Source organism: Lepidochelys olivacea (genome assembly GCF_965140295.1).
Source record: "Lepidochelys olivacea isolate rLepOli2 genome assembly, chromosome: 3".
NCBI classification, from domain to species: domain Eukaryota; kingdom Metazoa; phylum Chordata; order Testudines; family Cheloniidae; genus Lepidochelys; species Lepidochelys olivacea.
This window is the reverse complement of record NC_140413.1, coordinates 92,094,160-92,118,483: the sequence shown is the minus strand read 5'-3', so window position 1 is coordinate 92,118,483 and position 24,324 is coordinate 92,094,160. Positions and strand designations below refer to the sequence as shown.

General features: G+C 38.8%; 1 protein-coding gene across 10 annotated transcripts in view; it reads left to right on the top strand.

Moving 5' to 3' along the window:
• Nucleotides 1-18,361, top strand: part of FAM184A (family with sequence similarity 184 member A) — a 167,335-nt gene extending 148,974 nt beyond the window's left edge. The window contains exons 15-19 of one of the 10 annotated variants that reach the window (XR_014710776.1): nt 5,240-5,357; nt 9,524-9,628; nt 16,118-16,317; nt 17,265-17,358; nt 18,046-18,361. Coding sequence is in view for 6 of the 10 variants with exons in the window: in XM_084622831.1 (XP_084478957.1) it covers nt 5,240-5,357; nt 9,524-9,628; nt 16,118-16,317; nt 18,046-18,115 (493 nt within the window). In the remaining 4 variants the exon portion in view is untranslated. Of the gene's footprint in view, nt 1-5,239; nt 5,358-6,154; nt 6,234-9,523; nt 9,629-16,117; nt 16,318-17,264; nt 17,359-18,045 lie in introns of those variants that run through there. The other 9 variants (XR_014710778.1, XR_014710779.1, XM_084622831.1 and 6 more) reach the window with 9 other exon arrangements.
• Nucleotides 18,362-24,324: the final 5,963 nt, after the last annotated feature.

Genomic DNA, 24,324 nt, shown 5'->3' with positions numbered 1-24,324 from the left:
GGTGGGGGGAAACCCAGTGTATTATGGAGAGTTAGTTGTAAATGAAATTCCTTCCTCCCAGGTACTGCTACTCCCTGTTCTGGTGTCCTCAATCCCATTTCCTGACCCCAAAGTCATGCATTCATTCCATGTTGCTATATCTCCAGTCATCTGCTTGATTTAGTCATAAGGCCTTCACTTCCTTCATTGCTGGAGAAGCTTCACCAACTGGAAGAGATCTCTATGTCCCCATCATGATGACAGGTTTCAGAGTAACAGCCGTGTTAGTCTGTATTCGCAAAAAGAAAAGGAGTACTTGTGGCACCTTAGAGACTAACCAATTTATTTGAGCATAAGCTTTCGTGAGCTACAGCTCACTTCATCGGATGCATACTGTGGAAACTGCAGAAGACATTATATACACAGAGATCATGAAACAATACCTCCTCCCACCCCACTCTCCTGCTGGTAATAGCTTATCTAAAGTGACCACTCTCCTTACAATGTGTATGATAATCAAGTTGGGCCATTTCCAGCACAAATCCAGGTTTTCTCACCCCCCCCCCCCACCCCCATACACACACAAACTCACTCTCCTGCTGGTAATAGCTCATCCAAACTGACCACTCTCCTTACAATGTGTATGATAATCAAGGTGGGCCATTTCCAGCATAAATCCAAGTTTAACCAGAACGTCTGGGGGGGGAGGGTAGGAAAAAACAAGGGGAAATAGGCTACCTTGCATAATGACTTAGCCACTCCCAGTCTCTATTTAAGCCTAATTAATAGTATCCAATTTGCAAATGAATTCCAATTCAGCAGTTTCTCGCTGGAGTCTGGATTTGAAGTTTTTTTGTTTTAAGATAGCGACCTTCATGTCTGTAATTGCGTGACCAGAGAGATTGAAGTGTTCTCCGACTGGTTTATGAATGTTATAATTCTTGACATCTGATTTGTGTCCATTTATTCTTTTACGTAGAGACTGTCCAGTTTGACCAATGTACATGGCAGAGGGGCATTGCTGGCACATGATGGCATATATCACATTGGTGGATGTGCAGGGGAACGAGCCTCTGATAGTGTGGCTGATGTTATTAGGCCCTGTGATGGTGTCCCCTGAATAGATATGTGGGCACAGTTGGCAACGGGCTTTGTTGCAAGGATAGGTTCCTGGGTTAGTGGTTCTGTTGTGTGGTATGTGGTTGTTGGTGAGAATTTGCTTCAGGTTGGGGGGCTGTCTGTAGGCAAGGACTGGCCTGTCTCCCAAGATCTGTGAGAGTGTTGGGTCATCCTTCAGGATAGGTTGTAGATCCTTAATAATGCGTTGGAAGGGTTTTAGTTGGGGGCTGAAGGTGACGACTAGTGGCGTTCTATTATTTTCTTTGTTAGGCCTGTCCTGTAGTAGGTGACTTCTGGGAACTCTTCTGGCTCTATCAATCTGTTTCTTCACTTCCGCAGGTGGGTATTGTAGTTGTAAGAATGCTTGATAGAGATCTTGTAGGTGTTTGTCTCTGTCTGAGGGGTTGGAGCAGATGCGGTTGTATCACAGAGCTTGGCTGTAGACGATGGATCGTGTGGTGTGGTCAGGGTGAAAGCTGGAGGCATGTAGGTAGGAATAGCGGTCAGTAGGTTTCCGGTATAGGGTGGTGTTTATGTGACCATTGTTTATTAGCACTGCAGTGTCCAGGAAGTGGATCTCTTGTGTGGACTGGACCAGGCTGAGGTTGATGGTGGGATGGAAATTGTTGAAATCATGGTGGAATTCCTCAAGGGCTTCTTTTCCATGGGTCCAGATGATGATGATGTCATCAATATAGCTCAAGTAGAGTACGGGTGTTAGGGGACGAGAGCTGAGGAACCGTTGTTCTAAATCAGCCATAAAAATGTTGGCATACTGTGGGGTCATGCGGGTACCCATAGCAGTGCCGCTGATCTGAAGGTATACATTGTCCCCAAATGTAAAATAGTTATGGGTAAGGACAAAGTCACAAAGTTCAGCCACCAGGTTAGCCGTGACATTATCAGGGATAGTGTTCTTGACGGCTTGTAGTCCATCTTTGTGTGGAATGTTGGTGTAGAGTGCTCCTACATCCATAGTGGCCAGGATGGTGTTATCAGGAAGATCACCGATGGATTGTAGTTTCCTCAGGAAGTCAGTGGTGTCTCGAAGGTAGCTAGGAGTGCTGGTAGCGTAGGGCCTGAGGAGGGAGTCTACATAGCCAGACAATCCTGCTATCAGGGTGCCAATGCCTGAGATGATGGGGCGCCCAGGATTTCCAGGTTTATGGATCTTAGGTAGCAGATAGAATATCCCAGGTCGGGGTTCCAGGGGTGTGTCTGTGCAGATTTGATCTTGTGCTTTTTCAGGAAGTTTCTTGAGCAAATGCTGTAGTTGCTTTTGGTAACTCTCAGTGGGAGTCTATCAAGCATTCTTACAACTACAATACCCACCTGCGGAAGTGAAGAAACAGATTGATAGAGCCAGAAGAGTTCCCAGAAGTCGCCTACTACAGGACAGGCCTAACAAAGAAAATAACAGAACGCCACTAGCCATCACCTTCAGCCCCCAACTAAAACCCCTCCAACGCATTATTAAGGATCTACAACCTATCCTGAAGGATGACCCAACGCTCTCACAAATCTTGGGAGACAGGCCAGTCCTTACCTACAGACAGCCCCCCAACCTGAAGCAAATACTCACCAACAACCACATACCACTCAACAGAACCACTAACCCAGGAACCTATCCTTGCAACAAAGCCCGTTGCCAACTGTGCCCACATATCTATTCAGGGGACACCATCACAGGGCCTAATAACATCAGCCACGCTATCAGAGGCTCGTTCCCCTGCACATCCACCAATGTGATATATGCCATCATGTGCCAGCAATGCCCCTCTGCCATGTACATTGGTCAAACTGGACAGTCTCTACGTAAAAGAATAAATGGACACAAATCAGATGTCAAGAATTATAACATTCATAAACCAGTCGGAGAACACTTCAATCTCTCTGGTCACGCAATTACAGACATGAAGGTCGCTATCTTAAAACAAAAATCTTCAAATCCAGACTCCAGCGAGAAACTGCTGAATTGGAATTCATTTGTAAATTGGATACTATTAATTTCGGCTTAAATAGAGACTGGGAGTGGCTAAGTCATTATGCAAGGTAGCCTATTTCCCCTTGTTTTTTCCTACCCCCCCCACCCCAGACGTTCTGGTTAAACTTGGATTTATGCTGGAAATGGCCCACCTTGATTATCATACACATGGTAAGGAGAGTGGTCACTTTGGATAAGCTATTACCAGCAGGAGAGTGAGTTTGTGTGTGTGGTTTTTGGGAAAAAAAAAAGGGGGGGGGTGAGAACCTGTATTTGTGCTGGAAATGGCCCACCTAGATTATCATACACATTGTAAGGAGAGTGGTCAGTTTGGATGAGCTATTACCAGCAGGAGAGTGAGTTTGTGTGTTTGGCGGGGGGTGGGGTGCGAAAACCTGGATTTGTGCTGGAAATGGCCCAACTTGGTTATCATACACATTGTAAGGAGAGTGATCACTTTAGATAAGCTATTACCAGCAGGAGAGTGGGATGGGAGGAGGTATTGTTTCATGGTCTCTGTGTATATAATGTCTTCTGCAGTTTCCACAGTATGCATCCGATGAAGTGAGCTGTAGCTCACGAAAGCTTATGCTCAAATAAATTGGTTAGTCTCTAAGGTGCCACAAGTACTCCTTTTCTTTTTATGTCCCCATCATCAACAAAGGGTAAACCATAAGGAAGCTATTACCTGGAGTGATTACTTGTTTGAACCAGGTGACCCATTTAAACTTTTTTCTCCATCATTTAGTAAGGGATAAACAGTCTCATGCTAAGACATAGAAAGAGGCACAGAATATGCTCAGTTCATTAACTGACGTCATTCTCATGAACCTGAGACATAGGCAGTCATGTAAGGCCAAAGTCAAAATTACATAGCTGCTTCTGAAGGGAAAATACTCTTGAAATGAGAAGGGATCTGTCATTTAGGAAGCCATGAGAAATTAAATTTGGACTGACTGAATACCTTAAATTGAAAGTTAAAAAAAAAATTTTTTTTTTTGGCTAAACTTGTTAAATTATATGTATTTGTGCTGAAACTCAAGGCAGTAACCTCCATGAAAGCTGGATTTGGCAGATACATATGCAAGTAACTTTCTAGTGGGTAATATTTAGCATCATGAATTTGATGTCTGTTAGGAATTTCAGAATAATGTCTTAGTGACGAATAGTATTTTGTGGATATCTTATGAAAACTCTTTAAAAAGTTTTTTCATCATATCTTCCTAAAAATTCAAGAATTCTTGTGCTTGTTCTCCTACAACTGTTCTCTAAATTTGCATGCTTATTTCAGTTCTTTAATGCTTTCCCACTCTGTGCTTCAGGTTTCCTCATATTTTTCTCACTTAATCAACTTTCCTCTTTAAATGCTAATATCCAGATGTTTATCGTTTGTCTCTTACAGCTGGTTCCTTTATTTCCATCTCTCATGGTGCTAAGTTGGTTTTGCGGAGAGGAATTAGTTACAGATTAGTCTTCACCATTCTCGGATATCTTTGCTCCACTGTCCTCCACATGCACTGAGGAAGATGGTGCCAGCCTTGTCTCTTTCTTTTCTCGTTCTTCAGTACCACTTCCGTACACCTCTTTACAGTCTAGTGATCTATTAAATGAAACATTACATTTTTATTTATTTTTCTCATTCCTCAGAATAAATCTAGCTGAGCTGCATATTGCCAGCTTCACAAAATTCAAGTTTAGATAATATTAGATGCTAAAGTTTAGTCTCTGTACAGCACATAAGAACCAGTCTTATCTACAACATCCTGTGATTCCACTGCATATATTTTTGTTTGCTCAGAGGGCCTGATTTTCAGTCTAGCCTAAACCGGGCCTTTTATTTGGTGCCCAATGGTTGCATGCACAAAAAGGATGATGAGTTTTCAAAATCTTGCCCAAAATATTGGTTGTTATAGCAAAGATGGTAGTTTCATGTTGAAGTTCAGATTAACTATAAAACCTCTTTAACCACTAATTTTGGTTGATATTAAAATAAAATGTTAATGTATGAGAGGTAAAGCAAATTATTGTCTTACTGTTTTGTTTTGTTTTTTACCCATTGAATACCTTATTGTACTTATTCATGGTATGATTGTATTTATTTGGAATTTAATTCTGGACTACATTAAGTTAAATGTGTTGTCTTCTTCTCCTATGAAGTTTAGAAGAAATGGAAGAGAAATACCAAAACAGGGAATCAAGACCAGAAGATTTACAGCTTATTTCAGAGTTGAAAGACCTGATTGCAGAGAGGGACCAACTCATAAAGAAACTGATTGTAAGACTTTTTGTGCTCTTTCTGGTATTAATATATTAACAGATCTAAATATTAGTCTAATTCCTTGAAAAAACTTAATTAAAATGGATTTAAGGCCTCAGTTCTGCTAACACTTATTCATATGCTTAACTTTATTGCAGTAGTCCCATTGACCTAACTGGAAATGCAGTAGTAAAGTTAAGCACATGCCTAAATGTTTGTAGGACCAAGCTTAATATTGTAAATATGTATCAACATGTACGTAAGTTGCAATTTTTTTTCAAAATTACAATATTCTATTAAAAGTATATTATTCTCTAAAAGCGTAAGTGCTTGAAAGCCAGAAAATTCAAAGTTAAGGTTACATAAGTAGAATATAAAACATATGCATTGGAAAGTATGGGAATACAGAATTAAGGAATCCCAAATAACTTTACTTCCGCCTTTGTATCTGTACCATCCTGTAGGTGCCCTCAGTGTAAGGTAGTTATATTCCCGTGGCTAAATGGTATGTTGAAAAATGGACAGGAAATCTGGTGACTGAGTGTATCTTAAACCCTGTATACATTGGTGTTTTGCCTACATCTGTGGACATCTCAAACCATATTGACCTTGGCTTTTGCAAAAGAGTATACAAATGCTAATCGTAAGTAATACTAGGATTAAGAAATCTGCAGGCTCAGGGAGCTCAACCATTGAGGAAAATGAAACTTTAAAATCGTGTGAGAGTTTTCTATTAGGAAGAGGGGATGGGAGTTAAATATTGTAGGTCTTGGGGTATATATGAAGTGTAACAATAATATTTTTCACTTGTATAGTGCCTTCCATCTGAGGAACTCAATGTACATGCTTTATAAACAACAAGTAAATTAGCTTTACAACACCTCTGTAAAGCAGGTAAGTACTATTATCTCCATTGTACAGCTAAAGAAATTGAGACACGGTAATTGAGACAAGCTTAAAATCTAAGTCTCCCGACACTCAATTTTGTGCCTTACCCCCATTATTCTTCTCTCCAGAGGCAAAATGTTGGTGTTGCTGTTTTGTCAAGGGAAGGTGAACCGGAGAGTAGTCTCTGGTTGAGTAGGTAACATATGTACAGTATAATGAATAGGTGGTGCATACATTCATGAGCATGTTACGGTGTGATAGTAATATGTGGTTCCAATTGTCATATGTAAACAGACTGTCTCATGATTTTGAGTGGATGATTAGTAGGGATATGAGGACAGACTTAAGGTTGTTTGGGGTACCATAACTATAATTCCATACTTTCCAATATTTTCAGTGGGGAGAACTAAGTGTAACTGAATTTCCTGGCTTTCAGATATGTGTGTTTCTTAAAACTACAACATTACATTGTTTCTTTCTCTGAAGTTATTCAGGGCTTAACAAACATTGTTTTGGAATTTCCTTTGGTGTTGTAAAAAGAAAAAGAGTACTAGTGGCACCTTAGAGACTAACCAATTTATTTGAGCATGAGCTTTCGTGAGCTACAGCTCATCCGATGATGAAGTGAGCTGTAGCTCGTGAAAGCTTACGATCAAATAAATTGGTTAGTCTCTAAGGTGCCAATAGTACTCCTTTTCTTTTTGCGCATACAGACTAACATGGCTGCTACTCTGAAATCTTTGGTGTTGTCTTTTTCCTTCAAAGAATAGCTGAATGACACCACATTACGTTTTTAGGTTGGACTGTCCTCACTAGCAGAGCCAAAGCTTCAAAGCAATGGCTAGTTCTAAGATTGCCACCTTTCAGCTAAACAGCTGATATAAATGCCACATCATTGGACTGGGGAAAGAGAGATGTGGGTGGCAGAGGGAGGAATGTGAAAATGTAAGGTGTCTGAGTATGCTGGGTGATGTAGCGAAAGGTGTGGGTACCTTTGCTAATAAGACAGAGAATATTGGAAAGGGCAGGTGTGTTTCCCCTTCCCGCAATAACCTTTTATTGTAGAGCACTCGTTTCACTAGCTCAGGTATATTGAGACTTGTGCTCTACTTGTTCCTTTCACATCTACATGGTCTCTGCTGTTCTGCACACAGTAATAATGTGGTGGATGAGGAGAATTTCGGTTATGTTTCTTTTTGAAAAATCTACAAACTAAATTGCCCGAAGCTCAGTTTTATCAACCTTGAAGATAGAGGAGTAAGCTAACCCTGTCCAGATTTGATCCTGTGACTCTAGGAAAATTAAATATTTCAAATCAGGTGTTTAAATCACTAAGACAAACCCTTCATCAGAGCATGAATATTCCATTATAACTTCTCACATTTTGTTTCTAAACCTGCTTGTCTTTCAGCAGAAAATACTACCAAACATCCACTCCCTTAATTCTTCCCATTCCATCCCAGTTTATGCATTCTTGAGAGTCTCCCACCCATTCCTGACTATGTAGAAAGCATCCCACAGAAGCAAAGTGAATTTCCTGGTATACTCTGTAGTTTACTAGAGAAGGACTGGACTAGGAATCAGGAGTCTTAGGTTCTAAACCATCTTTTATAGTTGCTTGCTATGTGATGTTGGACAGGTCTGTTAAACTTTCTGAATCCTGTAAAACTGGTAATATATATACTCTAGGAATGTTGTGAGCTAAATAATAGGATTTTCCTGTCTGGCTGAGCTGCTTTTAGTGTGACTGTAAATGAGGTTGGTCTGGTCTTCAACCTAATTGTGAGGTTCATCATCTGGCCCGCTGACGTGCTATATATACTGAACATGCACAATATTGTTAAGATGAGAATAAAATATAGGAGTTTTTGGCTCCCAGTCTTGTAATGTGCTAAACCATATGACCTCAGGAGAGTTAGAGATACCATCATCACTTTCTTCAAGAAAATATTTTTACTGTACCAATGAATTTAGAGGAAGAGGAGGACATAAATTGTCTTTATGTTGCTTACATTTTTTACACCAGACAGTTCTTTGCTGAACTTTACTAAGTCTGTCAGACTCTTGACAAATCTTACAAGATTTAGTGGATCTTAAGTCTGCAGCAGCATGATGGAATGTTTGACGCTCCTAATTCAGCAAAAATAGCTTAAAAAAATTAAAAAGCAGGGTTTTTTTAAATCGTAGAAGTTCAAGAACTTGAAGAAACCAATTTGAAGTTTTTATGTCAAGCTACCTCTGAGATATTTCATGACAAAATAGCATTAAGTCCTAAATGTAAGCCATATCTAATTTTCCCAACTTCCATATCTCAGAAATTGCTTGTCCAATTTACCTCACTTTTGGCACCAAAAAGAAGAAAAAGTTCCTCTGGTCATAGACCACACAAACAAGATTTATGTCAGACAGGACCTAACACAGGATTTTAGACAGGTGAGGATGGGGACAAATCAGCTTAATAAGGGGAAACTGGTTACAACCAGACAACTACTCTGAACCTTCACAGCTCAAAGTGCTTGTTGCTGAATTAGGAACATCAGAATATAGTCAGGCTGCTGTAGCCTTATTTGGGGAGTTGTAGACACTCAGCATATCATAGGATTGGGAGGGCCTCTCTTAGCAACTCCATAGGGATGATGTGTGCATTAGTTAAAAGTTCATACAACATTTTGAAAATGTAAAGCATTTGAAATTAATGGCACTTGAGAAGGCTCACTTCTCAGCCTTTAGTCTTTTTTACTACAGCTTCACTGATGGGGACATATTTGACTGAGGCCACACAAGAGGATAGTGACAGAAAAAAGATTGGTTTCAGAGTAGCAGCCATGTTAGTCTGTATCCGCAAAAGGAACAGTACTTGTGGCACCTTAGAGACTAACAAATTTATTAGAGCATAAGCTTTCGTGAGCTACAGCTCACTTCATCGGATGCATAGAATGGAACATACAGTAAGATGCTTATGCTCTAATAAATTTGTTAGTCTCTAAGGTGTCACAAGTACTCCAGAACAAAGATTAAGTATTGTGGGTCCCTGTCTATCCACAGTCCACTAAACTATGCTGTCTCTCAAGTGTAAAATGTACATAAGAGAAACCCGTTAATGTAAATTATTTAGTGTTTCTTTAATTGTATGTAAGATCATACATAAATAAATTTTAAGTAATGGATTGATTGGAATTGATAGAAATACAGGTTTGGAACTGAATGTGTTTGAAACAGTGTTATATACAGATCTTGCCATTAGCTAGTGGAAAATGCATAAAGAGAAGTTTGTATTTCTTGTTCTTCTTTATTAGGATGACAAAAAATTCTATCAACTGGAACTAGTCAACAGAGAGACTAACTTCAACAAAGTGTTTAATGCAAGCCCTAATGTTGGAATTATTAATCCACTGGTGAAGGTAGGCTTCACAGGCTCTATTGCTAAAATGGAAAAGAAATCTATGTTAATACATAGTGTAAAAAAAAAAAGTATATAGAGACATGATAGTCTCTGTATTTTGTTAGACGTGTTAGTCTCTATATTTTGTTTGATGTGTTCAGAACACTGCATATAGTTTATTGCTTGCCTGTATTCTATTTATTATTATTTATTTGTATTATGGTAGTAGTACTTAGGGATCCAAACTGAGATTGTGTGCCAGTGTGCTGGCTACTGTGAAAACATAGCATAAAAGATAGTCCCTGCCCTGAAAAGCTTAAAATCTAAATAGACAAGATAGACAACAGATAGAGGAGGAAGGATTATAACATACAAATAAAGTGAGCAGTGATGATCTGAAAATGTCATGTTAGTTCCATAGAGACACAAGGTGGGTGAGGTGGTAAATATTTTTTATTGGACCATCTTCTGTTGGTGAGAGAGACAAGCTTTCAAGCTTACACAGAGCTCTTCTTCAGGTCTGGGAAACATCAGAGTGTGGCAGCTAAATACAAGATGGAACAGATTGTTTAGCATAAGTAGTTAACCCATACTTCAGAGGACCATTCAAGGTGAAGTGGCTCGTTAACACCTCTCCAGTCATGAGGGGAGGAGAGAAAAGGGAGGAAAGGCAGCTGTGGGTGGTTGTTAGTGGGTTATACATTGTTGTAATAAGCCAAAACACTGCATTTATGGAGTTAAATCAGTCTCTTACCTTAACTAACCTTTTAAAGGTTTCACATAAGATCATATAAGAACATTTCCCTGTCTCTCCCCCATATGCTGTCTGTAGGTTCCCTGGTCCCTCATATTTTGCAGGGCCCAGCAGCTCTGTAAAGCTCTTTGGTGTGCAAGGTCCCCTGGTACTGCTACATTAAAATTGGTCTCATAGTAAACTCTGGAGTGCTCTGTGTGGGAAAACTCAAAATGTGAGAAATTTAAATAAAATGGAAGCCTGGGCCTAACAGACAATATCAGAACTGTGGACACCTAAACCAGATCAAGGGGCGGTTTCCACTTAAAGGCGCATGTAGAAATACAGACACTGCACCCCTGTTAGTTGGGCATGCAAATATCAGCATAGAAGGTGAAGCATGGCTTAGGTGAGTAGAGTAGAGTACCCTACCCTGGCTCTCTAAATAACAATCAGTGCCTCTCACATCTACACTGCCATTTTTAGCAGTGTAATCTCCCATTCCTGGAGTCTTTCCCCACTGCAAACTGGTCAGAGCTTTTTACTGTGACATGTAGCTTACAGGCACTCTATACACTGCCAGAAGATAAAGGGTTGGGAGTGTGTGTTCAAAAGTTTTGGAAGATTTTCTCAACCAGTTGTCTTAAACTTTTGAGGTTTAAATATGGATGTTAGCTGGTGTGGGTTTTTTTGTTTTCTTTTGGGATTGTTGAGTTAGGTTTTTTTTTTTTTTTTTTTTTGTCGCTTTGATTTATGAAGCACTTATACAAACTTCTGCAGCCTCAGATCTTCAGACTGATCACTCACAAATATTTGGACATACACTTCTATCATTTATACCTTTTCAGATCAGAGCCATAATCCATAAACGTGCCTTAAGAATTAAAAGATTTCTAGAACTTGGATTTTGTATAATTACCTAGCAATGTTTTAGATTTAAATTATTTTACATTATATTAGTTTTCTAGTTTAAATTAAATAGAAACTTTATTAAACCATTTTCTTCAGCTCATCAGGAATAATTGTGACCTTATCCAATTAAAAAAAAACCACATACTGAGCTATGCTGATGGCATAGCAACAGTCTAGAGTGCTAGCACAGAAAAGATATCCATGGGTTCAGAAGCAACTTGGGAATTCATAATTAAGGGCCTGACCCAGTGTACATTGCAGTCAAAGGAAGGATGCCTACTGACTGGAGTAGAATTAGGATCAGGCCCTAAAAGTTGCAGAAGTGATTTGTGGGAATGTGAGCCATGGGGAAAATATTTGGGAAGATGCTTGTTTCCTCTTGGCCAGGCTAAACAGCAGGATTAAAACTTATTGAAACTGAACAATACTGTAAATTCTACTTTTACTGGAATAGAGATGATGGAATAAATAGTCAACAAAAAAGGAAAGTAAGACTGAGGGAGACAACCTAAAACGAAGGGGGGAAATAACAGCTAATATTGCATTAATAAAACATAACTGTGATCAGTCAGAATAACAACATGAAGATTCAAGCGTCATTAGTTTGTTTTTCTTCTTTCTCATGTATCTTTATTTTACTTATTCAAATGTTTCTCTTCATAATAACCAAATGATCAAGATCTGGGAAGTGCTGCATTCAGCATAGTTAAGATAACGTTGTGAAAGTAAAAGAACGAGGAGTACTTGGGGCACCTTAGAGACTAACAAATGTATTTGGGCATAAGCTTTTGTGGACAAACACCCACTTCATCAGATACATGGAGTGGAAAATACAGTAGGAAGATAGATATACAGAGAACATGAAAAGATGGGGGTTGCCTTACCAACTCTAATGAGACAAATCAATTACAGTGGGCTATTGTCAGCAGGAGGAAAAATCACTTTTGTAGTGGTAATCAGGATGGCCCATTCAAACAGTTGACAAGAAGGTGTGAGTAACAATAGGGGGGAAAATTAGCATGGGGAAATAGTTTTTAGTTTGTGTAATGACCCAGACCTGGCAATGGGGTTTGTTGCAAGGATAGGTTCCTAGGTTAGTGTTTTTGTTGTGTGGTGTGTGGTTGCTGGTGAGTATTTGCTTCAAGTTGGGGGGCTGTCTCCCAAGATCTGTGAGAGTAAGGGATCATCCTTCAGGATAGGTTGTAGTTCAGGGATCTCAAACTCAAATCACCATGAGGGCCACATGAGGACTAGTACATTGGCCCAAGGGCTGCATCACTGACACCTTTTCATATAAAGATACAAAAGCCCCCCCACCCTGCCCTCAGCCCCGCCCCCACTCCACCCCTTTCATGAGGCCCTGCCTCTGCCCTGCCTCTTCCGACCTCTTCCCCAAATCCCCACCACTGCCCCACCTCTTCTCTGCCTCCCCCCCGAGCGCATGGCTTCCCGCTCCTCCCCCCTCCCTACTGGAAAGTGCTAAGCATCACCAAACAGCTGTTTGACGGCAGGAAGCACCTGGAGGTAGGCAGAGGAACAGGGACGTGGTGCGCTGGGGAGGCAGCAGGTTATAGGAGCTTTGCGGCCACAGGAAATAACTCTGAGGGGATATGGGGGGGCCGGGGAGTTGCAGGCTGCGTGTTTGAGGCCCCTGTTGTAGATCCTTGATGATGTGCTGGAGAGGTTTTAGTTGGGGGCTGAAGGTGACGGCTAGTGGCGTTCTGTTATTTTCTTTGTTGGGACTGTCCTGTAATAGGTGACTTCTGGGTACTCTTCTGGCTCTGTCAATCTCTTTTGTCACTTCAGCAGGTGGGTATTTTAGTTTTAAGAATGCTTGATAGAGATCTTGTAGGTGTTTGTCTCTGAGGGATTGGAGCAAATGCGGTTGTATCTTAGAGCTTGGCTGTAGACAATGGATCGTGTGATGTGGTTGAGTTTTGACTGCATTTTAAATTTTAATTAAATAAATTAGTATTTAGTGGAAATCCCACATTCCCAGTACTGCTAGATATATTTTTCCCAGTTTTCTTGAAGCTACTCTACACTGGATATGAAAAAAAATTCTTTGATTTTCCCCTCCTCAAAATCCAGTCTCCTTCCCCCACTCCAATATTTTTCTGTGGCAGTCTTTGTTTCATCAGCCTTCTATTACAAAGTGACTTGATTCAGTACTATTAATGAGGCCATGACATATTATTCAGCATTGACAGCAGTTATTTTTAACATGTGTATCCAACTATACAGCAGCTGTGCCAGTGTGAACCAGCGGAGTGTGCTGTCCATTTGCACCCGTAGACATTGCCATATGTTGGTGGGAATAGGGGCAGGAAAAAAGCCCAACATATAAGGATGAAAAACCTGAGCATTTTCCATCAACTGTAGTGTAAGAGCTTCAGTGGGCAAAAAGCCGAAGAGTTCAGTGGGTGATGTCAGTGAGAGAGAACAGCAGTCCTTGGGTAGTTAAAGACCAACATCTCAATTAGTAATGACTTTGTCTCCCCTTGCCAAAATATTTTGTCCTTTCTTGTTCTGAGAGCACTGGATTTTGTTTGTTTGTTTTTCAAGTACATGTTACTAGAGAACAGTTTTAGAGGGAAAAGGAGACTCTTAGGTCAGGAATTGTAAGTAACTCTGGTCTTTGAACATTGAGTCATGATTAGGCAGAATCACTGCAGCACGATTGACAGCTTCTTAAATGTATGCCGCAGATCTCTGTAGTACTATATGGTCACGCTATTTGAGATTCTATGATGTTTTGAGTGAATTTAATGAAAGTGCTAAATGTTATTTTGTATCTTCAGAGTGCACTGTTTACAAAATTCTAGAAACCTAGTTTATTATATGTATTTTACAATAGAAACTATTTTATTTTTCCTGAGTGCTTGGATGTAGAGAATATACTCAGGAAAATTTAAAGGTAGTACGTAAGAGAAAGCTGCCAGAAAAAAATGACCCATGAAGCACAAAGCTTTAATACAATATAATTTCTTTTATACCACTACTGGTATACTTTACAGACAAATCCCTGATACTTTCACTAATCTGTTTTATCACACATAGTGTATGTGTGATAAAACAAAGTGGGACAGTCTTAATTTAATCCTTCTCAACGGAAGACCTTTCCCCCTAGTACTTAAAAAGGGACCTTACTGTTCCCTCTATCAAGACCCTGATTTATATTGACCTTTATTCAGGTGGGAGGGGGAGAGAAACACTGAGAGTAACCCCCTTTGGAACATATTGGCTCAGTGTGGTTGTTTCAGGCTGATCTATGGAGGTGTTGTCTCTGAACTTTGAATGTGCTACATTAGCAGCACTTGCCGCTACCAGCCAGGTAAGAGGCCAGAATTCAAACCTAGGTCTCTCATCTGGCAGTACTGGACACTATCAATAGGGCAATGTAGCCATCTACATTTCAACTTTTTCTATACTTGAACTCATTGTTCCTGTTGTTTCAAATGCAGTTCTACTCTTCAGAGTAGATGTTATAATTTTATGACAGAATTACAGATGAATTTGTCTCTTGGGGGCTCCATATAAAATGTTTACACATTTTACACAGTTTGCACAGTTTACAAGTAACAAGATTTTTTTCTAAGTGCTTTAGATGGGGTTGTATATGTATTTATGAATAGTATTTGTGAGAAAAAATGAACCCAGTTTCACTTTTAAATCAAGTGGAGTATATTTTTAATGAAAACCTTGTTACTGTGTAAATAGGAAGTACATGAGCCAGAAGTAATCAATAGATATTAAATATGGTATGCCTCACTAGACCATTTCTCTGTAAAAACTTTTGAGATTTAAACCTCCCATATATTTATAAGTTCTGAAAAATCAGTGAGTGGGAGATAAAGCTAGTACTGGCATGGCAAATAGTAGATAATCATTCATTTTACCTCGTAATAAATTACTGATACTAAAATATCAATATCAGAATACAGGTTTCAGAGTAGCAGCTGTGTTAGCCTGTATCCGCAAAAAGAAAAGGAGGACTTGCGGCACCTTAGAGACTTACACATTTATTTGAGCATAAGCTTTCGTAAGCTACAGCTCACTTCATCGGATGCATTAAGAATAACTCCTCTTTCTCTTTGAATCACTTGAAGTACTGTCAGTTGAAGTTGAAAGATACTTCAAACTGAAAAGTTTATTTAGTTGTGCCATCTAGTGGCTAGAAATATTCTACTTAGAGATAAAAGGTTGTGCTTTTTTCTTTCTGGCAAGGAACTGAAATACAGTGTAGGATCAGTTATATCCTTCATAATAATGTAATACACCGATTGATTTGGGGGTCACTAGTGCTTTAATAAAAGAATGTACCTTAATTACAGATTTTCTAAGTTTCTGGTCGAAGACAAAAACTAATTGTTTACCAAACTATACTTAAATGGCAAAGTGAAACGTATTGAACAGATTTACCTTTCCCGCCAATGAATTTGCTGCATTGCATTTGACAACAGAACTATTTCACTAATCCAGAGAATGTGTTTAAGTAGAAATGAAGGATAGTAGACTGAAGTATAATTTTGTAGAGAACTAGCTACCTCCCCATCTCCATCCAATAAAATATCTTGCTCTATACGTTCAATCCATGAGAATAATATACATATTGACTGCTGAGCTAGGCCTGAATTCCTTAGTAAATTTGCTTAAATATTTAATTTTCCTTTGAGAATTTATGCTATTCGGCATTGTTCAAGGAATACAATAAAGGTGCAATTATAGAAACCATTCCACTTCCTTCCCAAACTTGCTTCCCATCCAAAAAAAAAAAAGCTATAAAGGAACCTTCTTATCTACCAATCTCCTCATCTGTCCTGGTGCAAGGAGCCTTCCTTACATTTTTTATTTTTAATGCAGCAAAAGAAGAAGAATGATAAATCAACAAACAGGTTTGTGAGTGTCCCCAATCTAAGTGCTCTGGAATCCAGCGGAGTGGGCAATGGACATCCTAACCGCCTGGATCCCATTCCTAATTCACCCATCCATGATATTGAGTTCAACAGCAGCAAACCACTTCCACAGCCAATACCACCCAAAGAGCCCAAGACGTTTTTGAGGTGAGCACTGCCTCACCAATCCTTTTTTTTTTCTTAACTCATAGAAATTTTCCTATTTAGATGAAAATCCCACTTGTTTTATTAAAACTTTGAGTACAAATATTACTATGGAATTTTTACACTCTGTTTCTAACCTCTTTACAGTAATCCTTTTTATTGTAGAACCTGTTGAAATGTGAAATATTTTTTGACCTTTTTATAAGTCTTGAACCCTCAACTTTTAAAACCTTTTAATATTGCTTAATATGATTCATGTGCTTCCAATTGTTTACATTTTATGAACAATTGTTTTAAATGTTTGTGTGATTTACTAGTTGTCCTTTGGGAATTGTTTTTAACATACGGATTTTTTATTCATTATTGTGTGATGACTTCTATATGACACAATTGTTTTCTGTGGTACGTTGATTTTTTTTTTTGTCCTTTTCCTCATTTCTGTCAAATTGTTTCATAAACATTAGTTTAGTGCAGAAATGGGAAATATGTATGGTTGGGTGTTTTAATGCTGCCTTTCCAGTATAAAAGTTAGCATTAAAATCTCCAGGATTAGGTCTTTGAAAGGGATGGTAGAGTGAATTGCACTATTGATTTAACAAATGAATTAAGAGGGAAGACTCGGGGCTTTAGGTGCCTGGATCCTGAGTGCACTGCAGAAGTGGTATTCTCTATCTGTAGTTGGAATTGCTTGCTATCCTATTCCTACAACACACTTTATTTGCAAATCAAACCAATGGCATAAGTGTCAGTTGGACAAGCAGTTGTTTCCCTTCCCTTATGATTTACATGGGTAATGCCACAGTTCTGACAAGTGTTAAAAATAGAAGTGGGAAATGGTAGAATTAAAAATAAATAAGTAGTAACATTCTGTTTCAACAAAATATACTTTTGTTAAATACGTTGTGTTGCTTATTTTTCCCTGTGCACGTGATATGCATGCTTCTGCTCAGACGTCAGTAATGTGCATGTGCATGAATTCATGGATTGTGATGCTGGAGTTTCCATTGCAAATTGTTTCGTGACTTGTATTACCCCAATAAAACGGTAGGATTGTTTTGTTCTTAATTTTTGTTGACCAAATAACTTTGATCTAGCATTAAAATTACATACATTTTTCTTGCTAATTCAGTAGTATGATTAACGTGTTTGAGGGGGGAAAAAACTTGTTTGTCATGCACCAATTTCCTTTTTCCTAGTATATAATTAATGTATTTTAAATTGTGTGCATGAAATGATACAAGTAATATTTCAGTTTGATTTATGTAAAATATTAAAATAGTATGTATTTTTGTTTAGTTACTGACTAGTCTTTGTTAAGCACATGTCTTTAAGAATGTGATGCTTGCATCATACTTCTGAAAACTATCTTAACCAGAGGAAAAGGATACTAAAAGAGGACCCTCCAAAGTTCACCCCCCCAACAAAAAAATTTTATCCAAAAAAACAGTTAACTGTATGATTTTAATTAATATTATCTCCAAATATTTTTCCACCTTACGACGTGGCTTCTTAATTTGTCTGTGCTGCTGATGCTCTCCAATGGAGTGGATGATCACAGATATTGCAGAGGGACATTAAACTAGAGTATATGCTACAGAATGTGATATTTGATTTATGAAAAGATTTTTTGATCATTTATGTTCCGTATTGTATTCTCTGTGCTTTTTCCAGACGTTTTGCACTCTTTATTTTGGTTGTGGGTTAAAAATGTTTTTCTTTTTATGAATTTAGCCCTCCTCAGACTGAAGCTTCACCAGATCCACAACGCCAGGAATGGTTTGCCCGATACTTCACATTCTGAGAATTTTTTTTTTGTGGCATAGCGTGGTGTGGATTGTTTATAAGAGCATGCCTTTAAGTAACCCTATGTGAACAAGCTTTCCTGTACTATGTCAAACACTGTGAATGAGAAAGTATTTGTCTCTCTGATTTGAAAATGCACTGTATTTCATGTGGTATTTGTTGGAATCACTTGACATGATATTATATAATGTGCGTAATTATATCAATTATTTTTATTTAAAATGGAAGAGTCTTTAAACTTTGTATTTATTACGTAATAAATTTTGGTAGAACAAACATAAGGCTTTCCCCATTTTTCCTATAAATATATGTTTTCTTTGGTTGCAGTAAGGCTCCCCCTCCTTCCAAAGCAATGTACTGCATGGTTATAATATATCAAAATAATCTTTCAATGATAGATAAAATAAAAAATATCAGACTAGGGCAAGGTATGTTTAATCCATCCCAAATTTATTTTTATTTGTAGCACTTTAATAATTGTCCTCTTACTAACATTTAAAGTGATGAATACGAAATAAATCAGACATAGTTTAGCTGCTGGCCTTCAGAATTGAGTGACTTTGATAAGACCATAAAAAAAACATTCAGCATTTTCTTTTTTGCGAACTTCTTACTTACTGCTCATTAGACTGGGCACTCTAGAAATAACTACTACATTTGATGTTGAGTTTCACCAGAACCTGCCTTCACAAATTACCTGTTTATTTTATGAATATCTACGAAGACAAATGCTCTTCGGAACATTTGGGATACTACACTAAGTATCACTGTGTAAACCAAGAATCATTAAAGGAAATCTGCATTTTGGGACATCCTCCTTCAGGCAGAATACAGACTTTAAAAGTAACCCTAGACAAATTATACACACAATCGTATGCAAATCTTTCATTAAAGCTCAACCATATTCAATTATCTACATGAAGGAAGTTTCTTTTTTACCTTTTGACATGAATCCATGGACTACTCGGCTTTTTCAGGTAGTAAGCCTGATTCCCTAGTCTGTTACACTGGTGTGACACCAGTGTTACTTCATTGCCAGACAACTGCTATAACAGATTGGAGAGTCAGGCCTATTGGCTTTATTATTTATATTCTTTGATAATTCAAAGATTACCACAAAGTAGTTAACACTGGTAGTCTCAGGGAGAAAAATATCTTTGTTTTATGAATGTATTTTAAATCTGAAACTCTCTTTAAAAACAGCAAAGGACTATTCTGATTTATTTAAATAAGATTTTAATAGCACATACAAAAGCACATAGATCTTCATTATTTCCTCTGAAGCCCTGATTATATCCTATTTCCCTTTATATACAAACAAATATCCAGTAAAAGATACTCAGTAGTTATAATAATAATAAGTTTTATATGTAGTATATATATATATATATAAATGAACAATTTGTATGTTTTCAAAAATTTCATTTAGAATATTTTATATCTTCTATAACTCAGCTTGAAAACTTTCACTGAAAGCCATGCTCTGGTGATCCTACCATAGTGTAAAGTAAACAGCAGATTCTGTGTAGTTGGTGGACTCAACTGTCGGTAAATGCAATTTTTAATTTTAGAAGAAAGCCATATTGGGCCAAAATGTTGGATTTCTTGGCTGTTACCTGAAATAAAACACACTAGCTCATTTTGCTATAACATTCTGAAGTGAGTGTTATATTTTTTCTTCTCTGCTTTGCCAGTGTTGTTAAAAGTACACTGCTTCTTTGCTAACCCGGTACCTCATTGGTTAGAGTGTTAAGTTGCATAATCATACGTTTTTGCTTATGAAATTTATAGATATAAACTATAAATAAAACCAACGAAACTCCACTTCAGATTTTCCTGTTCATGCATTTTTTGCTCTCTTCAGTAAATGGTGTATTGATAGCCTCTGCCTTTGGGCATCAGCTTTCCAGTGGTGAGAACAAACTCAAGAAACCGTCAGTTCGAGTCCTTTAAGATCAGCAGCTTTCAAACTGACAAACAAGTGTGTCCTGACAAAACCAGTCAATTCCCAAAGAACCCAGGAAGACTGAAAAGTTTCTGCCAAATGGTATCCAGAATACTTGATGCAAACTTTATTCCACATTATTTTTACTGTCTTTCATGTTCGATTCAGATAGGAACCTGCATTACCAGATTAGACCATTGTTCCATCTAGACTTGTGTCCTACTTCTTGTAGTTTGTGATGCTTTAGAGAGAGAATGAGAGAAAACTCCTTTATGCCACTGGTTAAGAGCCCAGTCCTGCAAACTCTTTCTCTCACATGTAGTCTTTCCTCACATAGCGTTCTTACCTTCATATTAGTTCCATGGGAATACTCTTACAAGGGAGGATTTTCAGAATCAGGACCTATTTGTGCAGTACTGTTTATGGGACTGGGCAAATTCCTTCTTAGCTCCCATGAGTGACATTTTAGTATTTTGATGCATGAGATTAGCTTATCTGTATCATTGTAGCTTGTCCAAATATAAATGTTGTTAATGGTAATAAAATTGACTATCCCTTTTGTTAAAATTCTATCAAGAAAGTTTGGGGTTGTTATGTATCAACATTAAATGTTCAAATAAATTAACAAGTAGCAAAGTACACAGGCAAATGCAAAGAGACACTTTAACACGAAACGCTTGGTCAAAAGCATAGCAAAACTATGGTTTAGTCAATATTACACTTCTCCAGAGAGAGTGACATGATAAGGGAATGAAGTTCAGTGATGAACTGCATTTGACATAATGGCAAAATGTAAAGAAATCCCATGAACAATCATAAGGTTGTCTTAAAATTCAGCCACAGGGTCATATTCTCTTCTTCAAGCTGGACCCTTTTTTCACTCTTGTGGTACAAAAGAGCTACAAAACTGGTGGATATCCCCAGTTGGCAGAAAACTGTTGTGTCTGACTCTTCTACCAGTCCCCTTGTAACCTACCAGCAGAGGGGACATGGAAGTGTGGGTCATGGCAGCTCTGGTCAGCACTGCCGACTGGGCTATTAAAAGTCCCGTCAGCGGCGTTGCCTGGCTAAGGCAGGCTAGTGGCTACCTATTCTGGCACCGCACTGCACCCCGGAAGCGGGCAGCAGCAGGTCCGGCTCCTAGGCGAGGGGGCCACAGGGCTCTGTGTGCTGCCCCCGCCCTGAGCACCAGCTCCGCACTCCCATTGGCCAGAAACCACAGCCAACGCGAGGTGGAGGCAGTGCCTATGGGCAAGAACCGCGCAGAGCCGCTTGCATGCCTCTGCCTAGGAGCCGAACCTCCTGCTAGCCGCTTTCAGTGCGCAGCGCAGTCCGCGGTGCCATGACAGGCAGGAAGCCTGCCTTAGCACCTCCACTGCGCCACTAACCAGGAGCCGCCAGAGGTAACCACAGCCCCAACCCTGCACCCCAATCCTCTGCCCCAGCCCTGAACCCTCTCCTATTCCCCAAACCCGGCCCCACTCCAGACCCTGCACCCCCAGCCCAAAGCCTGCACCCCCTCCTGCACCCCAGCCCAGAGCACCCTCCAACACCCTGAACATGGCCCTACCCCACAGCCCTCACTCGCACACCCCAAATCCCTCATCCCCAGCTCCACTGGGCATGGGCACCAACAATTTTCTTCAAGTGGGTCACCAGAAAAAAAGTTTGAAAACCACTGTTCTATTCTCCCCCTGGGGGCCAGAGCCAGCTGGTGTACTTTTAAAATAACCCCAAGGCTTTTCAAATTATGCTGGGCCCACAGCCGGGACAGAACAGACCCTGGAATCAGCTGACTCCTTTCCCCTACATACTTTAAGCTACCCCTAGCAGATATTGGACATAGCTGAGAATTTGGCCCACAGTTCAGTATTTGCTTTGGTGACTCTTAGCGGTAACCGATTCCACAAGTTGATTATATATGCTGTATAAAGAAATATTTTTGTGTTCTATATTTACTGATTTAACTTGTTCTTTTGTCCCTCATGTTCTGTTATTATGGGACAAATAGCTCAAACAGATCAGTTTTCACTATTTTTGTTATTTATATGATTATTTTCACATTCATTTACAAGTATAAATAAACCTTAATTTTGTAGAAATCTTGGGACACCCAAGACATAAAATCAGGAACATGTAAAAGATGGAGAAAGTATACAAAAGCATTTTTACATTCACTTTTTTTAAGATCAGTGTTTACTTGTTCATCAGTTAAATCCTATTTAACTCTGCTTTCCAAGGTAAACAATCCTAGTCTTAATTTCTCATTTTGTATAAACTTCTAACCATCTTTGTTTCCATTCTTAATGGATTATATAATTTTCTTCATTGTTAGGTTGGAATTTTAAGTTAGACAGCTAGGCATTATGCCTTTTGTCACATACTGACCATTATTTCCTGCATTTTGAGGTTAGAGCAACAGCTGGGTGAAGTTTTTGAGAAAAATAGTTTATTCACTGAAAAATACAGTTTAAGGTCAACTGAAACTATTTGCAAATTTGATAGACGTTTAATGAATAGTATCAGCCAAAAATAGTTTTTAGGGCTAGATTTGTTCTTAGCTGCCATTCATAGAGGAACTGCAGGCCCCGACCAGCCCTTTATCACCCCCTGGCTAGAGCACTCACTTGGGATGTGGGAAACCTGGATTCAAGCCTCTCCTCCCCCATTCAGAGCAGGGAGTTGAACATGGGTCTCCCCAATCTATGGTTAGTACCCTAACCACTGGGTTATAGGCTATTCTGGGGTGAGTCTAAAACTTTCTTGTTGAATCTGTTCTACTTTGTATAAAATAATTAAATAGTGATTGGCCCAGAGAGAGATGATGCCATACCCTGCTGCTGGAGGGACTCCCATGGATTCCAGTCCCTGCTCCAATTAATATTTATTTATATAAAGTCGAACAGCTTCAACAGAGAATCTGAGACAACTGCACCCCAGAATATTGTATGCTCTAGTGGTTGGAGCACTTTCCTGGAATGTGGGAGAGCCAACTTCCAAGTAAAGCAGAGTAGAGATTTGAACCCAGTTCCCTGACATCCCAGGTGAGTGCTTTCACTATGGGGCTAGTGTATAATCAGCTTGTCTGCCTTCTCTAGTTTTATGAATGCTGATTCCAAATTTCTTTTGCTTTTAATGTAAAAATTAAAAAAAGAACAGCAGTAAAATAATGCCAGAAAACTAAATGTTTCATTGAGTTGATCCAAAACAATTTTTTTCTGATTTTTTCATTGAGAAAAATTGATTATCCACCCAGCTGCCAAGGGTCTGTTTTGATGGTTTACACTTGAAGACTGATGGAACCAAAGTCATCAAAGGAATTTTTGGTTCATCTAGCTGGCCACTCTGGGATTTTGACTTACAGGGTGTACTGCAAAGCTCATTTGTTCACCGAGGCAACTGAAGAGATTGGAGCTTGATGGGATAATTGTTGATGGGGGATGCAGGTTTGGTGAGGAAGTTTTGCTAGAGCTTTTTCTTAGGGTTGCTGTTGGTTTTGTTGTATTGTTATTTTTCAAAATGTCAAAAGTATCCAGAATAGTAGTTGGACACCTTCTTATCTGTTACTTAGCAATTTATTTATTATTATTTATAAGTGTAGAATCACCAAATCTGTGTTTCCTTACAGGAGCTGTTGATTTGTCCCCATTAAGTTATACCTACTTCAAGCATTATATTATTACTCTCTCCTTAATCAAACTCTCAATCAGTTTTCCTAGGATTTTGGTTAACTACTTTTTTGAAGTATGGCACTGCAGTAATTCCTGTCTTTATTTAAAACAATTTGCAGGCAAAAGCTTTAAAACGGAGTTTAGGTTGAGAGGAAAGAAAAAACAACTCTCTCCTTCTCTGAAAGATAAAATCTTCACTGACTGGTGTTCTTTTCTCCAAGCCACCAAAAACAATTAGTTTGGAAATCAAAGCATCACTTTTAATTTAAAAAGGTTCATTGCAGAGTGATTTGCATAAGTGCACATGTAATTATATGCACAGATGTGCATTCAAGCCCATAACTAATTTGCCTTTCAATTTACAGTACTGTGATTGTGCATACACAAAGCCATTTTTGCACTTTATGATAACTGCATGCACAAATTAGGCAACTGCACACATGCACATGTGCATGTACAACTAAGCAGGTGTATTTTTGAAAATCAGGTAACCAGCATCACCCATGCTGCCTTATTTCTGTCTCTGTATCACCATCCTTTCAATGTGAACTTAAGGACAATATAATGCTTAAACAGTACAAGGTTTTATAT